Source organism: Rosa chinensis, chromosome 7 (assembly GCF_002994745.2).
Source record: "Rosa chinensis cultivar Old Blush chromosome 7, RchiOBHm-V2, whole genome shotgun sequence".
Taxonomy (NCBI): domain Eukaryota; kingdom Viridiplantae; phylum Streptophyta; class Magnoliopsida; order Rosales; family Rosaceae; genus Rosa; species Rosa chinensis.
The window spans coordinates 4,203,382-4,222,146 of record NC_037094.1 but is presented as its reverse complement, the minus strand read 5'-3'; the positions used below and the strand labels follow the sequence as shown (position 1 = coordinate 4,222,146).

The window sequence follows — 18,765 nt, the reverse complement described above, 5'->3', positions numbered from 1 at the left end:
AAAATGGCGGCATTATGTTTTGGGTCAACAATTTACAATTCTCACAGACCACAAGACATTGAAACACCTTCTCGATCAACGCATCACCACTCCGTCTCAACACCAATGGCTCTCCAAATTGCTGGGTTTCAATTACAAAGTGGAATATCTTGCCGGCCACCTCAACAAGGTTCCGGATGCTCTTTCCTGCTACCATGAAGTCTGCATAATCCAAACAATCATAGTGCCGGTTTTTGATTGTCTCACCCACATCGACAAGGCCTGTGAACAAGATTTAGAATCCCAAACCATCACCATAGCTCTGTCACAAGGCCAACCAACCAAAAAAGGCTTCTCCTTGCTACACAACAGACTCTCTACTACAAGAATAGAGTATTTGTGCCAAGTATCTCAGATTGGAGATCAAAGCTGCTTTTCGAATTCCATGTTTCTCTACCGGCAGGTCACTCCGGCTTCCTTCGCACTTTTGTGAGCTTGTCAATGAACTTTGCATGGCCGGGCATGAGGAAGGATGTCAAATCCTTTGTGGCTTCTTGCGATCAATGCCAAAGACAATCCTATGAAACCATCAAACCACCGGGCCTCCTTCAACCCTTACCGGTGCCAGAAAATGTCTTCTTCGACATCTCCATGGATTTCATCGACGACCTCCCTCCATCTCAAGGAAAGACAACCATCATGGTGGTAGTTGATCGACTTTCAAAGTACGACCACTTCCTGCCAGTCTCACACCCATATATAGCAGTGTAATACCCCGAAAAATCTAAATTAAATTCCTTGGATTTTTAGAATTGATTTCGCGGTATTAGGAGCGAGTACGAAGCTTGGAGAAGTTGTGGAAGTAGTTAGAACGATTTTATTTTCGAAATCGAACGTTATTTAGGGGGCATCAAAAAGTGACTTTTTATACGGAACATTTCCTTCAAGAAAGTTGTAGAGCTCATCGATACGATCGCGTGCATATGTGGAACGCAATATTCGGAGTTCGTATGAATAAGTGAATATTTGAAATTTGGGAATTTTCTATAAATATCAGAAAATCCGGAATTTTTCATTTAAGGACGAAAATTTCCCATTTTTACTGAACAGTCCCCCAGCTCTCTCCGTTATCTCTCTTCCTTCGACCCTCAGACCCGGCAGGTTTCCGCCAACCCAACCCGGATCCATCTCCCTCCTCCGGCGTCCTTCGGCCACGACCCGGCCTTCCCCGAGCTCGCCGTCGCACGCACAGCCTCCCTCCGGTGTCTCCTTGCCCCGCCGCTGTCTCTATCCCCGGATCGAAGCCACCCAGCCTCCGATCGGTGACCCGACCACAAAACCAATTTTCCGGCATCCCCTCGGCCGATCCTTCCCATTTTCATAATCTCCTCCTCCCCCTGATCATCCTCATATCCTCCTTGCTCGACGATTTTGAGTTTGGAGTGAAAGATCACGAGTTGAAGATTTCGACGTCCCTGATTCAATCTGGAATCTGATCAGACGCACCAGATTAATCCAAACTTCAAAGCTTGATCTAGGACGATCTAGGCCGAACCAGACTTAGCTCCAGGTATGAAAGTTGATCACCCTTTTATTTTGAAGAAGTTTGTAGTTGACGACTTTTGCATTGGAGGTGGTTGACCGCCGTCTGACCATCGCTTGTGGCGGCGCGTCGGACCATATTTTGAGTTTATATTATCTGGACGATGATCTACGCATCCATACGAGCGTTTTGATGTATTACAAGGTTATTTTAGAAAAAGTGGATAAATAGTGGATTTACGTTTTGACGTTACTATTTAACGTTTCTACGTTTTATCTTCGGTTTACGATCTGTGAAGATCAGACCATCGGTTTTACTTCAAATTTTAATATGTTGATCGTATGACTATCCCGATGACTTTGTGAAGTCACGGGCGAAGATCCGACCGTTGGATCTTCGTATAATTGTGAAATAGTGATTCGGAAGGCCATTCGTGAGAATCTGACCGTCGGATTTTCATAAAATTTTGTGGAGATGTTTATAAGGACGATTCAGGAAGATCTGACCGTTGGATCTTCGTGATAATTTTGGAGGATGATCCTAAGGGCGATCCGTGAGGATCCGACCGTTGGATCATCATATAATTTCAATCCGACCATTGGATCGTCTTTATTTTAGAATCCGACCGTTGGATCGTCTTTATTTTAGAATCCGACCATTGGATCATCTTTATTTTAGAATCCGACCTTTGGATCGTCTTTATTTTAGAATCTGACCCTTGGATCGTCGTTTAAGTTTATTTCGTGTTTCGTTTACTAAGCAAAGACCATACTTGATTAGGTACTTGACGGTTTGAGTTTACGAGCGTTTGGAATATTGTTATATTTGACTTTTTAGAAGACGCAGCTGGATTAGAGGTGAGTAAACCTCACGTGGTTCATATTACGAACTGAATAAATTTAATTACTTTATTTTTGTCGTAATTGTGTGAAAATATTTGTGGGATAAATATTTGTTTTAAATCATATGGACTTGATCAACTACGGTCCATAGGTAAGTAAAATGATTTTATTATACAAATGAATTTCACGGTTTTTATACTTGAACTATAGTTGGTATTAGTGGTCATTCTTGAGCGGATGATTACGTATATATATATTTACGTGAAATATATATGATGGTTGGTGTGTGATTGGTATGATGAAATGATTGAGAATGGATTGGATATTATTCAAGTTATTAATCTCCAATTTAATTGTTGAATAATGAACATGGTTGATGAACTTCAATGGATTTTGACATAAGGACTAAAATACTAACTATAATATAATTTTGTTTAATTGTTTATAGTTACTTATTTAATGTTTGTGCTTTATTATTACCTATTTTACTTGATTTCAATTATGTATAAGCTTCTTTTTAATTATGTTGTTTGCTAGTGAATTTACTTATTTGTGATATACAATTATGTTACACATGTTTTCATATGAGATTATTCCTAAGTATATGTATCTATATGTGTGTGTACATATACATATATTACAATCTATAATTTATAAAGATTGTATGTTGTGAATTTGATTATGTCTGAAAAGTACAATTGTGAAGCCGGGTGATTATAACAACCCCGTGCTTAAGTGAATTACTGGTAAAACTGTTTTGGTGTTATGAGGAGTTAAGATGTAGGCTCTAGTCCCTTCAGATAGTGCACTATTATACTCTTAGGAATGGTGCTTACTTTGAGTATACATGTCTTAGTTGTGTCTTTGGTATGCTGCGGCTTGCCCGTACTTTGGGAATAGTACGTCGGTCCCTAGTACGTGGATTTGTGATTTGATACCAGTCAACCTGGTTGTCCCATGCTTTGGGTATAGTACGTCGGACCCTAGTATGTGGATTTGTGATTTGATAACAGTCAACCTGGTTTTTCCGTGTTTTGGGTATAGTACGTCGGACCCTGACACGTGGAATTGTGATTTGTTACCAGTTAATCTGAAAATTCACTAAAAAGAGAAGTGTACTTATGTTATTTTGATCAAATATCTATTTATGATATATTTTGAATATGTGAAGGTGTTAGTGAAAAGAAAATCAAGCATGTATTACTTTAATGTTATTTCACATATTAATGCTGCAATATTTGTTGATTGTTTTCTTGAGTTATAAGAATTGTAACCTAATAAATCAACAGTTCTTTCTTGTTTACTCATACGGGCTGTCAAAAGCTTACCGGGTTTTGTGTTGTTGCAATTCCCGGTACACTATTCAAATTGTGTAGCGGGTAATCTCACAGGTCAGGAGAATCAGGGCAGTGATCGTGCAATTTAGAGTATTAGTATTAGATTTACAACATTTGTTTTTGTGAGGAGAATTATACTCATTTGAGTTTTACAATTTGATTTGGTGAGAGTGTGCTGTAATAAGTAACTTGAGGATTTGGTTTATGTAATATTAAGAGGTGTAAACTAGTGGTTGTTTATGAGAGAAAAATTCAGAACGTTATTTGTATTGTTATTAGTCATGTTCTGGATTTGAATCCTTATTTCAAAATTCGGGGCGTGACAAGCAGCTTCCATTGCTAACTTGTTTATCAAAGAGGTCTTTCGCCTCAATTGGATGCCCTGTAGCATCATTACTGACCGAGACCCCATCTTCATCAGCCAATTTTGGGAACAATTCTTCAAATTGCAAGGCACGAAGCTCCGCCGCAGCTCCGCTTACCACCCACAATCGAACGGCGAAACTGAAGTCCTCAATCCCTCCCTCGAGCATTACCTTCGCTGATTTGTCGGCGACAAACTGGCTTCGTGGTCCAACTTGCTTCATTGGGCTGAGTATTTGTATAATTCCAGCTACCACAGCACCATCAAGATGTCTCCCTTCCAAGCTCTTTACGGCACTCCACCACCCTCTATTTCCAGATACCTACCCGGCACAACCGCCGTACATGTTGTGGATGCTCTTTACAGAACCGAGACTCCCTTCTTTCCCTACTCAAAGCAAACATGCAATTGGCCCAAAATCGTATGAAGCAACATGCCGACAAACATCGAACTGAGAGGGAGTTCTCTGAGGATAATTGGGTCTTCCTCAAGCTCCATCCTTACTGGCAACAGTCAGTGGTCCGCCGCCCTTCTCACAAACTAGCTCCCCGGTTCTAAGGGCCATACCAGATCGCGGCTCGGGTTGGCAAGGTTGCCTACCTCTTCAAGTTGCCACCCAATTCGAAGATCCACCCTGTGTTCCATGTTTCTCTCTTGAAGAAAAAGGTGGGCGACCAGGTTTCTGTCTCTACCACTCTCCTACCGCTCGAACACGATGGCTCTCTCTCTTGGGTTCCGCTGAAGGTACTGGATATGCAGGTGGAACGACGACATCACAAAACCATCACCAAATGGTTAGTCTAGTGGACTGGTCTTCCAGTTGAGGATTCCATCTGGGAGGAAGCCTAAACCATCCTTAACCACTTCCCAGATTTCAAGGCCTAAGGTCAGGCCTTCTTCTAAAGGGGCGAGACTTGTTAGGGTCACACTCAAACCCTTCTCTTAATCTCTAGGCCCAAGCCCAATTACGAAGTGCACCCTGCACCTTTCATTTGAAGATCTCCAGGCACTGCTGCAGCCTTGACGAGGACTGAGTCAACCTGCCATCTTTTGTCCTCAGTGTTGTTGGGTTATTTTGTCTTCCTACCTAGTTGTCCATGTCCTTATGACAGAACCTCTGTCCTTGTGACATAACCCAATGTGAGATCACCTTATATTGTACACAACGGCTCCATTATGGACATCAATGAATGAAATGTATTTCAATTAATCTGTCTTTCCATTTGAATTAGCCCTAGTACCTAATATAACTTTTAAAATAAACTTTTATTAAATTTTACCACCAAATACCGTACGTCACTTAACTTATACGTTAAACAGTTCTTGACACACTATAAGCCATGTCAAACTGGGCTTAAATGATGGGATAGTCGTATTACCTTCCTATTAAAGAAAGTAAAAGTAAAAAGGTAAAAAAAAGAATTAACAGTATAATTAGGAGTAGCAAAAGCCCCAGGCAAAACGAAGCAAAGCACTCCAAATTCCAAAAGCAGTAGCCAAAGCTCGTACCTTTCCTTCTCCTTTCATCAGAATTAGGGTTTCTGCGGACGATTCAGGTACTTTTATTTGCTAATTGAGCATTTGCATATCTTTTTGGTAGTGATTGTGGTGATAGATACAGGTCACTGTTCGTATTCGATTCTGGGGTTTCTGGGTTTGCTGGGTTCGCCCCTAATTCTTCTTTCTATCAATTTCTGTGTTCAGATATGTCTCTGGCTCTTCTGGGTTTTCTGGGTCCTTGTTACTTTGTTTTATATCTGGAAAAGTTATAGACTTTCATGAATGCTTGATTTGTTCATCTTATGCTGGTTTTCTCCGTTTCGATTTCGAATGGTTCTTGCAGTATTGCGTTTCGATGAATATTGGATTCACAGCTCATGGCATTTTGTATTGCTAAGATTTTGGAACTTGCTTGTTTATCAATGCATTGTGTTGTGTTGGGTTCTTAGTTCTGCTCTGAATACCAGCACTCTTTGTGTCGTTTGTGCATTCGAAAGCAATGATGGATTCAAATGTGCAAAGTAGGTAGTTTTAGCTGATGAACGATTAAGTGCATTAGTTCAAATGATCACCAATTAGGACTAGTGTTATCAGTTCAAGAACTTCCTTTTGCTTTTTAATTTTTCTTTAATTGAATGTATTGTTAACACTCGGGAGTCAGCATGTTCTGTAGCTTATGGGAAGTCATATATGTTACTTTATGCAATCTTTTGTCTAAATACTGTGTTGTGATCTCTGGTTGCAGGCATATTCAAGTTCTTAATCTATATGTCATTAAGCTCCTGATAGAGGGAAGAGAAAATGGCGGTGGAAGATTTGTGCCCTCCGTCTTCTGAAATTTGCACAGTACCGAATTCTGAGAGTCCTGAACCAGATGTGGAGCTGGGTTGTTCACGGAAAAAGAAGAAAAATAAGAAGAAAAGGTGTAAACTTGAAAGCAATGATAAGAGTTGTGAAAGTCCCTCCCTACAGTCTCAATTTGTACAACTCTCAGATCAAGAAGCACCACAACCACTTACAGAGAAAAGTAATACAATAACAGATTCAGAAAATCCCCAATCAAATGTGGAGCCGAGTCTTTCAACAAAAAAGAAGAAGAAGAAGAAAGGGTCTAGAACCACTGAGACCAATGATACAAGTTGTGAAAGTCCCTCCCAACAGCCTCAACTTGTACAGCTTTCAGATCAACAAGCACCGCAACCACTTGCTGAGAAAATTTCTACAATAACAGATTCAGAGAGTCGCCAGTCAAATGTGGAGCTGAGTCTTTCACAAAATAAGAAGAAGAAGAAGAATAAGAGGAAGAACAAGAAAGGGTGTAAAACCCCTGAGACAAATGATAAAAGTTGTGAAAGTCCCTCTATACAGCCTCAACTTGTACAAGCAACAGATCAAGAGGTAGAAGTGCCACAACGCATTGAGGCCGTACAGCCTCAACTTGCACAAGTGACGGATCAAAAGCTAGAAGTGCCACAAACCATTGAGGATTCGAGTTTCTCAGTGAAAACCAAGAAAAGGAATGGGAAGAAAAGCCGTAAACCCCATGACTGTAATGATGAAGTGTGCGGCGTTTCTGTTGGTACTTCTGTTATGGAAAGTAATATGCCAGCAGTAGATCCATATATAAAGCCTTCTGTTGAAATATCATTGGAGCAGCTTGTTGCGGAGCCACTTGTGGAGGGAATGAGTACAACAGCAAACTCAAAAAGTCCCAAACCCAATGCAGATTTTGGCTGCTCACAAGAAATGAAGAAAAAGAAGCGGAAGAGAAGCCACAAAACCAGTGAGTATAAAGAGCTATTAGTGGAAACAATGATGCCAGAAGCAGATCCATCTTTTCAGCCTTCTATTGCAATGTTCTCTGAACAAGAACTAGAGGTGTCACAACCACTTAATGTTGATGCAGAATCACTTGTGGAGGGAATGAGCACAACAATAAACTCAGAAAGGCCCAGGCCGAATGCAGATTTTAACTGCTCACAAGAAACAAAGAAGAAAAAGCGAAAGAGAGGGAACAAAACCAGTGATAGTAAAGAGGTATTAGTGGAACCAATGTTGCCAGAAGCAGAGTCATCTCTTCGGCCTTCTCTTACAATGTTATCTGAGCAAGAACTAGATGTGCCACAACCACTTAATGCTGATGCAGAACCACTTGTGGAGGGAATGAGCACAACAATAAACTCGGAAAGTACCAGGGGCAATGCAGATTTTACCTGTTCACAAGAAACAAAAAAGAAAAAGCGAAAGAGAGGGAGCAAAACCAGTGACAGTAAAGAGCTATTAGTGGAAGTAGTGACACCGGAAGCAGATCCATCTCTCCAGCCTCTGCTTGCAATATTTTCTGAACATGAGCTAGAGGTGCCACCACCGCTTACTACTGATGCAGAACCACTTGTGGAGGGAATGAGCACAACAATAAACTCGGAAAGTACCAGGGGCAATGCAGATTTTACCTGCTCACAAGAAACAAAAAAGAAAAAGCGAAAGAGAGGGAGCAAAACCAGTGACAGTAAAGAGCTATTAGTGGAAGTAGTGACACCGGAAGCAGATCCATCTCTCCAGCCTCTGCTTGCAATATTTTCTGAACATGAGCTAGAGGTGCCACCACCGCTTACTACTGATGCAGAACCACTTGTGGAGGGAATGAGCATGACAATGAACTCAGAAAGTCTCAAGCCCAATGCAGATATTAGCTGCTTAGAAGAAACAAAGAAGAAAAATTCAAAGAGAAAGTGCAAAACCAGTGTAAGTAAAAAGCTATCTGTGGAAATAATGATGCCGGAACCAGATCCATCTCTCCAGCCTACTCTTTCTGAAAAAGAGCTAGAGGTGCCACAACCACTTAATACTGATGCAGAACCACTTGTGGAGGGAATGAGCACGACGATGAACTCAGAAAGTCCCAAGCCCAATGCAGATTTTAGCTGCCCACAAGAAACAAAGAAGAAAAATCGAAGGAGAAAGCACAAAACCAGTGAAAGTAAAGAGCTTTTAGTTGAAATAATGGCACCGGAAGAAGATCCATCTCTTCAGCCTACTCTTTCTGAAAAAGAACTGCAGGTGCCACCACCCCTTAATACTGATGCAGAACCACTTGTGGAGGGAATGAGCACAACAATAAACTTGGAAAGTACCAGGGGCAATGCAGATTTTACCTGCTCACAAGAAACAAAAAAGAAAAAGCAAAAGAGAGGGAGCAAAACCAGTGAACATAAAGAGCTCTTAGTGGAAATAATGACGCCAGAAACAGATCCATCTCTTCAGCCTTCGCTTGCAATAATCTCTGAACAAGAGGTAGAGGTGCCACAGCCACTTAATACTGATGCACAACCACTTGTGGAGGGAGTAAGCACAACAAACTCGGAGAGTCCCAAGCCCAATGCAGAATTTAGTTGCTCACAAGAAACGAAGAAAAAGAATCCAAAGAGAAATCGCAAAACCAATGAGAATAAAGAGCTATTGGTGGAAACAATGACGCCAGAAGCAGATCTATCTCTTCAGCCTCCGCTTGCAATATTCTCTGAACAAGAGGTAGAGGTGGCACAACCACTTTATACTGGTACAGTGTGGAAAGAAACCAAGATTGATGAAGTTCCTTCCTTGTCACATTTGACTCCAAAAGCTGATACTGAAGTAGTTGCTATCGGTAGAGAGGGCAATCTTTCTCAGAAAAAGCTTCTGATTCTTGATATTAATGGGCTGCTTGCTGATATTGTCCAGATGGAAGTTTCTATCCCCAGTAGTTTTAAACCAGACACAATAATATCACGGAAAGCAGGTGATAATTGATATTTAAATATCTTTAGATCTTTATTCTCTTAAAGTGGTATGGAACCTCATTCTCTCCTCTCTTTTTTCTCACAGTTTTTAAGAGGCCATTTTGCGATGATTTTCTACAGTTCTGCTTTGACAGATTTAATGTGGGTGTGTGGTCTTCAAGAACCAAGTAAGCTTCATTCTTGGACAGATGTACCTTTTCTGGTTTCTTGTTTGTTGGAATATAATCCTTTACGCTTGTTTTCAGGGAAAATGTGAACTCGGTGATAGATTTTCTTTTGGGGGATTCCAAACATAAATTACTCTTTTGCTGGGTAAGGATTAGAGTAAATTTTAAAAAAATGGTCATGTTAAAATGATATTAATTTATTCTGCTTCAGGAAAAATAGGATCTTAATTATCTTATCGTAATAATTTTGCTTCTGCAAAATAGGTTCCCCATTATTTTTAATGTTTAAACATAAAAACTGCTTGATGGCAGAAATCAACAATTACAACTTTATTGTCATGATTATTGCTTTTGCAGAACCAATCGCACTGCACTTCTACCAGTTTCAAGACGGTGGAGAACAAGAATAAGCCCCTCGTTTTGAAAGAGCTTAGAAAATTATGGGAGAAGCTTGAGCCTGATCTTCCTTGGGCGAGAGGAGAGTACAACGAATCCAACACAGTATTATTGGATGATTCTCCATACAAGGCTTTGCGCAATCCGGTTAGTTAATTTACTATTTCTTCTTAACATTTTCTCTTTTGGATGTGATTGGTTTTACTACGAGGATAACAACTGATTTAATTCTTCATCTTTGTCCTTTTAATTGTTTAGGTGAACACCGCCATATTCCCCAATTCATATCAGTTCAGGAACAGAAAAGATTCTTCATTAGGTGAGACACCATCACAGTAGGTGTTAATCTCCTTTTCTTTTGAAACGTAAGGAAAATAACCGATGCAAACCTATACATATGGGTGTCATACACATGAAAGTAATTCTGTAGGTCAAAAAGTCTTGCCTGTGTTGCATAGTCTTTCCATCATGCCCTTTAAGCATTGTCTATTTTGTGTCTTCTTTTCCTGCTCTAGATTTCTAAATTTCTAATTTCCAGTTGAAATTTTCTTATGGTTCTTCTTTACTTCTAAGTCGTCAAGAAGTGTAAGCTAAGATATCTGGCTTATTCATTATATATTTAATTTGTTTATTATGTTGTTAGTTGTTACTGTGAAATTTGCATTTCCAGATGTTTCATCGACTCTTTATAGTGGTTTTGGTCTACTGTCCAGTTACGGACCCAGGATTATAGTTATATGTTGCTTAATAGACTCGAGGCCTGAATTTGTTGCTGTCTTCTTACTCTAATTTGACAAATAAATTGCGGTGTGGGGGCTTATAGGCTAGAAAATGCTAGAATTAGTTCGTAATATTAGAATTTGCTACGCCTCAGATGCACTATACAAAAAAAATAATAAACAATTTTCTGAGTGCATCAGCTCCTACTGGCCATGGGGGCTGGGCCTGCCTGTGCTAATGTCTATCTTAGTTCTTTTCCCTATCTTTTGTTCTCCATAGTATGGTTTTTGAGCAGGACTGTCATCTTATATCATACCTTGTCTTTCAGAATGAATTGTAAGATATAATTGTCCAATTATGTGTAATGATTTTATTCACTCAAAAAAAAAGAAAGAAAGAAAGAAAGAAAGAAGTCTAATGATTGTATTAGTTTTACATGATGACATATTGTGATGTGGTCTTTTATGCACTTCTGTTCATCACAGGACCTGGAGGCGATATCCGTTCTTACCTGGAAGGGTTAGCTATGGCTGAGAGTGCCCAAAAATATGTGGAACAGAATCCATTTGGTCAGAGACCCATAACGAAATCAAATCCTTCTTGGAACTTCTATAGGAGAGTTATAGAGGATGTAAAACCCCTGAGATGACTCGGCCTTTTTCATGCCTTGGACCCATCGATGTTTTACAGTTCCATACCAGACGTAAGTTTTCACTTTAACATGTATCATTGCGACCCATTATTTTTTGTTGTCTCAGTTTTGCTTAAATGAGATGTACCAAGTATACTGGTTGTAGAAGAGAGTGTCTGCTAGGCTAGATAAAAAAAAATCCCTAGTTTAGTAAAACCTGCGCACGAATTATTTATTGTTGGTCGATGCACTGAATAAGCATTGGCAAATCAAAGTTCATTCTTTGTGAGTGCCTATAAAGATGATAGGTCCTCTCTTTTTCTGTTTACATTTATTTGTCATTGTTAACTAAAACACACGACAGATGCAGGGTTGTGAAATAGGTGCCACCATCTTTAACTTGATGCAGATAGTTGGGGTTGTTGACAGTCGATAGAAATTTGTTACTCAACCACCATGTTCTGCAAATCTTATACTTTGAGTTTGAGGAAAATCTTCTGGGGTTGCTTTGTTATATTTCCAGCAGGGATACAACACCAACCAAATTTGATTCCATGTGCCTGCCTTGATTCAGCTATCAGTTACCGTTGTGCTTAGCTTGTTTGAAATGTACATCTCTTGCACCAACCAAACTTAAACCCACTGATATAACCAGCAATTGGTCCATGTCTATTTATGTGCCTGGTTCAAAGTAACAGCTACTGAAGCCCATTAGTTAATTAGGCATATCTAGGATCTTTTGTGTTGTCTGTTTGCAAGTTTTTGAAGGCTATCGATGGTTGGTACTGGCTGATTTTTATTTACCACGATGATCAACTTGGCATGTGCTGCTACATCTGGCAAATCAATTGCTTGACTTGGTTCACCCAATTCTGTGATCTCTTGCATTTCAGAACTTCTTGATACTTTTCATATTGTTTAACATTGCATACAAGACCAGCTTTTCTTAACTCTTAGATTGATGACTTCCTTCTATTCATAACATAAAATCGTTTTTCTTTGTGAGATAACGCATACTGTTAGCCAATTATCCCCGTGTCCCTCCCTGCCTCCGGATCATAATCCCTCCTATTATTGATTGGATTCCTTGTAGGGCTCCTTCAATGATTATCAATTATATATATGGATGATGTTGATGATTGTGGGGGGTGGAGAAATTGAAAAGGTAATGTGACAATCAAGTTAAAGTGCTGATGGCTAAAGCTATGGAGTGTGAGGTGAACGTGCAATGTTTGTTCCTTGAGATATGGGTTAGGATGATTGACATGGATTAGTTGGTATTTGCCTAAATAGTTCAGGCATAGCACGTGTACTAGTTCCTTCACTTTATGAATGTGGCAAAAGATGCAAGCACTTTGGTGTATTCATCATCAACCAACTATATAATATCACCATCTCCTTTTCATTTGGCTTCTTTTGGTTCATCGGCATCAACTATATATCAACCTTTCTAATACGCAAATGCATGCAAGCCCTTATTAGCTAGCAATCACATGTATGCTGAGCTTACTCGAAACAAGAAGACAATCATTACCAGATATCATATCTTCTCTAGGGTTCAAAAAAAAAAAAAAAAAAAGGATTTCCTCTTCAGTAATTCACTAAGAAAATGTGATTAATAAAGAATGATGAACACATTATCCAGGCATTAACCTATCAATTGAAATATATTTTAAAAATTATATTCTACGATTGGTGGTGAGCTTATGGTATATAATAGTTTATATATTCACCAATCGCAAAGGTGATTTATCCATTATTATTTTATTCATAATGTGGAAGACACTAGAATTTGATGCATGAATGCATTTAGGCCGTGTTTGTTACATGGGATTGGATGGGATTGGACATCCTTATCTAGTCTAATCCCAGTTATCTCATGTTTGGCAGCAAGGGGGACTATTTTTAATGAGACTCCACAGTCCCAACAGCAGCCCCAACCCCTTCTACCACAAACCCACCAAAAACCATGGGATTGTGCAAGACTCCTTCTACTCCACTATTCATCATTCTCACTCCCTCCCTCTCTCACGACCCTGCTCTCTCTCTCTCTCTCTCTCTCTCTCTCTCTCTCTCTCTCTCTCTCTCTCTCTCTCTCTCTCTCCCCCAATTTCATTTTGGCTGCATGTCGGCACTGGCGCTGGCTTCTGGCCTTGCCGACTTGCTTCGAATGAGGCTGGACGGGTGTTTAATGTGTCCGGTGATCGGAGAGGGGGCCTGAGAGGATCCCATCGTCCTTACTTTCGGTTCAAGGTGGTTTCTGCACAGGTCGAGGTTTCGCGGCTGACGATGGTGGCCGGGTTCGTGGCTGGGCTACAAACCCGATCCGGTTTCTGGGTGTGTGATTGGATCTGTCCGGATCTTGTTACAGATCCACCTGTGGTTGGTTGTGGCGTGGATTCGAACCTTGAAACATGGTGTTTGACAGCGGTGCTGACTTTGATCGTTTCCATGGAGGGCGGCGATGAGATTGGAGAGGGAGACAAAGGGAGGGAAGTTGATCTCCTTTTTGGAATTGGGCGCGCATGAGGGTGGGATTCTGATGGTGATGAATGATCTCTGCCGGTTCCTTGTGGAGTCGGAGAGGCTTTCTTCGCTTCCGGAGTGGAACTTCACCAAGATTTTGAGGAACTTCACAGGAACACTCATCTGGAGATGATTAAACTCTCGAAGAAGTTTGCAGCATTGAAGAGGAAATATCAATGATAGTCCTGTCATCACCAAACATGAGCCAAGTACTAGAATAGGATAAGCCAAGCTAGAGGAGTCCAGGACTCTTATAGAAATTAAGGTGGGCAATGGCAATCCTGTGTAACAAACACAGCCTTAGAGCACTAAATAAGATGTTCCCGCATCAACTTACAACTATTTAGTCAAGTGGCTTTACCCGCGGCTATAGTCAGGCCAAAGGTAACTTGAAGACTTTTAATATTTTAATTTCAATTATTGGTTTTAACGAAAAACTTAAAACTCTATGAAATATATCTAATTTTCAATTATTTGAAGGATGCATAATGAGAGAGTGATCAATGTGTGAAAAACAACAGAAACAGATTTTCAGGAAGTGATGATTGCTGTATTGATCTGTATATCATATATACAAAGATATAGCTTGATTCTAGGATACAAAAAGGAAAACTATTCGTGGCCTATTAATGCCTAATTATATAGAATTAACTGTGATGATACATAATGATTGTGTTGAATGTTGACAGCTATATCAAGCTAATTTTGCTCTACTTTCTAACACTCCCCCTCAAGTTGGAGAGTGGATATCTTGTACGCCCAACTTGCGAATCATAAGCATGAAGTCTTCCTTGCCAAGAGCTTTAGTCAAAACATCAGCCAATTGATTTCCAGAACTCACAAACCGTGTCTCCACTGAACCATCTTGGATCTTATCCCTGATATAGTGACAATCCATTTCTATATGTCTTGTACGTTCATGAAACACTGGATTTGCTGCTATATGTAAAGCAGCCTTGTTGTCACAATAAAGCAATGCCGTTTCCTGGTGTAAAATCCCCAAGTCTTGAAGTAAATAACGTAGCCAAGTCAACTCACAACAAGCTCCTGTCATAGCACGATACTCAGCTTCAGCTGAAGAAAGAGAGATTGTTTTCTGACGTTTAGACTTCCATGAGATTAAAGAAGGTCCTAAGAACACACAATACCCTGTAGTAGACCTTCTTGTAAGTGGACACCCGGCCCAATCTGAGTCACAAAAGGCTCGTAGCCGAAGATCACTATTTGAGGAAAAGAATAAGCCTTGACCAGGAGCTGACTTGAGGTAGCGTACCACTCGCAAGGCTGCCTCCCAATGGGCTTTTCGAGGCTGATGCATAAACCTGCTTAATATATGAACAGGATATGTAATATCTGGCTGAACAGGATATGTAATATCTGGCCTTGACACTGTGAGATAGATCAATCTTCCAACCAAACGCCTATACTTCTCTGGATCTTTGAGTAACTCAGTCTTATCTGACAGCTTTAAACCACGTTCCATGGGTGTATCAACAGGGGCAGCGCCCAATAATCCTGCATCTTTTATAATTTCTAACGCATACTTGCGCTGACAAATAAAAATTCCTCTCTTGGATGCAGAAACCTCAATGCCAAGAAAATACTTTACGCAGCCAAGATCTTTCAAACGAAATGTTTTATGCAGAAAATTCTTAACATCAGCAATACTCACAGGATCATTGCCAGTAATTAAGATGTCATCAACATATATCAATAAGACTGTAAATGACTTGCCTTGCCTTCTGGTAAAAAGAGAGTAGTCCGCTCTAGATTGCACAAAACCAGCAGATCGAATAACTTCTGAAAATCTAGAAAACCACTGCCTTGAAGCTTGTTTTAGACCATACAAGGATTTATGCAACCGACAAACCAAATGCTCCTCCCCCTGTCTCCGAAGCCCTGGCGGTGGAGACATAAAAATCTCTTCATCCAGATTGCCATGGAGGAAGGCATTGTTGACATCGAGTTGAGAAAGGGACCAGCCACGGGACGCAGCCAATGCAAGTAGACAACGGACTGTAACTATTTTAGCAGTAGGAGAAAAGGTGTCCTGATAGTCAATACCTGCCATCTGCGTGAAGCCCTTGGCCACCAACCGGGCCTTGTATCGTTCAATGGAACCATCAGACTTGTGCTTGACTTTATAAACCCATCGACAACCAATGGGGGACTTCCCAGGGGGCAGCGTGGTGAGTGTCCATGTACCGTTGGCCTGCAAGGCCTCCAACTCGGCTCTCATGGCAGCCTGCCATTCGGGGACAGCAGCTGCCTCAGAATAGGAATTTGGTTCATGGACGGCACTGAGCTGAGCCACAAAAGAGGAGTAGGCAGGAGTGTAACGATGATAAGAGACATAATTGGCCAATGGATACCGCGTACCTTTGGAAGGACCTGGCGGGAAGGAGGGCGATTGGTAAGTGCAAGCATTGGACTGAGGCTTGGAGAAGTCGAGATCGGCGAACCGAGCAGGAGGCGCAGCGGAGCGGGTGGAGCGACGGAGCAGTGGTGGGCCGGGAGGAGGCTGGTCGGAAAGAGCGACGGGTGGAGGTGAGGGAGGAGGAGACGGAGAAGATGGTGGGGTAGGAAGAGGAGGGACGAGCGGGGGTGGAGCAGGCGGCCTGGGTCGACGGGAATACTAGCGAAGGGTGACGGGGGGCCGGACTAGTGGAGGCGGAGGCGGAGGTGGCGGTAGCGGACAAGATCGTGGGTCTGGGATTGGCGGAGAAGATCGCGTGGTTGGGGATGGCGGAGAAGAAGGAACTGGTGTGGGAGGCCGAACTGGTGTGGGAGGCATCTGAGAGTCAAAAGCTGAGTCAAAAAAGGAGTTAGAGAGAAGTGGAATGGGGCCTGGGCCTGGGTCATGGGCCAACGAGGCAGAAGGAATAGTGGGCGGATTGGAGGCATAAGGAAACACATCTTCATGAAATCTAACATCTCGACTCGTAAAAATTTTCTTGGTCGATAAGTTAAACAATTTGAAGGCTTTTTGACCGACCGGGTAACCAATGAAAATGGAAGGTATGGCTCGAGTGTCAAATTTATGAGTAGGGTGCACATTAGTTGCATAAGCTAAGCAACCAAAAACTCGAAGATGAGAAAAAGAAGGCGGTTTGGAGTAAAGAAGGTCAAATGGAGTTTTGTAAGAAAGGATGGGCGAGGGCAAGCGATTGATTATATGGACAGCTGTGAGGACACACTCCCCCCAGAATTGTGAAGGGAGGTGAGCTTGAAATTTTAAAGCACGAGCTACCTGTAGAATATGACGATGCTTGCGCTCCACAACCCCATTTTGTTGAGGCGTGTAAACACAAGAATGTTGGAAGACAACGCCATGATCTTGAAAAAAAGAGCGAAGGGAAATAAATTCACTACCATTATCACTTCGGAAAGTTTTAATGCGAGAGTCAAATTGAGTGAGAATGTGAGCAAAAAAATGCTTTAAAAGTGGTTGTGTTTCATCTTTGTGCCTCATTAAGAAAACCCAAGTAAATCGGGTGAAATCATCCACAATGGTAAGAAAATAAAAGGCACCAGAAAGAGAAGGGTGTCGATAACGACCCCAAATATCACAATGAATCATTTCAAAAGGTCTTGTAGAAGAAATAGAACTAGAACCGAATGGTAAACGACTCTGTTTAGCCAAGGGACATACATGGCAATTATTAAATGGCTGAATGGAAAAATGCAAAAACTGTTTTGCTATGTGACTTAAACATGGAGAAGAAACATGACCCAAGCGATGATGCCAAAGGTTGGTAGCGGAAATGGCAAGGTTGCAAGATGATCTGGAAGGTTTAGTAATGGAATGTTTGGTTTGCTCCGTCGCCAGTGCCACCAAATAGTATAGCCCATCACGTTCTTTACCCAAACCAATCGTCCTCTTCGTAGCCAGATCCTGTAAAACACACCAATAAGGATAGAATGTCACTGAACAATTCAGACCTCTTGTCAAACGGCTAACCGACATTAAATCAACCTTAAACTTTGGCACAAACAGTACATCATGTAGATAATATGCGGTACTCAGAGGCATAGAACCTGTGGCTTCAATATGCATTTTTTCTCCACTAGGTAGCAAAACAGGCGGTAATGCATATTTTTTATTTTTATTCAACAATTTAGAGCACGAAGTAATATGATCTGTCGCCCCGCTATCAATAATCCAATTGCGGGAAGCAACTCTAGACAAACCTGGCTGCGTTACTGCATTTGCTTTGGAACTCGAGTCAGTATTTGGATTGGGCTTTTGGGCTTGTTGAAGAGCAGCTAAAAACTGCTGGAATTGGGCCTCAGATAAAGTAATTGCTGATCCTTTCTCCTCTTCTACGATGCCTGTCGCACTAACCTGGTGAGCAGAAGGAGAGGGCGCGACTGGTGAAGCAGTGTGCTTCTTGGGGAAATTTCCTGATCCTTGCTTTGCTTTGGGATGACCTGGAGGAAAACCAATCAAGTGAAAGCATGTTTGGACCCAATGTCCAGGATCACCACAATAGGTACAATGCGGCCTTCCCCTTCCTCGACCTGAACCAAAACGCGGGGTGAAGCCGCGTTCTGCATCCTGACCGGTCCGAAAATTCAGTCGGTCACCACGACCGCCTCTGCTGCCGATCTGGTTAAACCGGCCGCCACTTCGAACTGCCATGGCAGCAGCGCTTGAACCAGACTCCGCTGCTGCAAGGAAACGTTGCTTCTCTTCTTGGGCAACGGCAGCATACGCTTGTCTGATACTTGGAAGGGGATTCATCAAGAGGATTTGACCGCGGGTTGCGCTGTAAGTCTCATTTAATCCCATCAAGAACTGCATAATTTTCTGTTGATCTGCCTGGGCTCCTTGTGATGCTTCTGAATAGGTTGCCAATTCATCCCATAAACTCTTCAATTTCGTGTAGTATGCTGAAACTGATTGTTGTTCTTGCCTGAGTGAAGCGATGTCTCGCTGAATTTCAAATATGCGAGGTGCATTGCCTTGTGAAAAACGCTC

General features: G+C 41.5%; 1 protein-coding gene across 4 annotated transcripts; it reads left to right on the top strand.

Annotated features, from left to right (window-relative positions):
• Positions 1 to 5,468: 5,468 nt before the first annotated feature.
• On the top strand, positions 5,469 to 12,613 carry LOC112176578 (titin). Of its 4 annotated transcripts, none has more exons than XR_005803117.1 (8): positions 5,469 to 5,621; positions 6,311 to 9,343; positions 9,430 to 9,511; positions 9,590 to 9,656; positions 9,869 to 10,054; positions 10,166 to 10,226; positions 11,113 to 11,330; positions 12,352 to 12,613. XR_005803117.1 is itself a non-coding variant. In XM_024314574.2 (7 exons), exons 2-7 carry the CDS (start codon positions 6,367 to 6,369, stop codon positions 11,274 to 11,276), a joined length of 3,537 nt encoding a protein of 1,178 aa, XP_024170342.1. In that variant the 5' UTR covers positions 5,469 to 5,621; positions 6,311 to 6,366; the 3' UTR covers positions 11,277 to 11,558. The 4 variants fall into 4 exon arrangements, 1 of the variants encoding a protein (XP_024170342.1); XR_005803116.1 differs by lacking the exon at positions 12,352 to 12,613 and adding an exon at positions 11,629 to 12,327; XR_005803115.1 differs by lacking the exon at positions 12,352 to 12,613 and adding an exon at positions 11,623 to 12,327.
• The last annotated feature ends 6,152 nt before the right edge of the window (positions 12,614 to 18,765 follow it).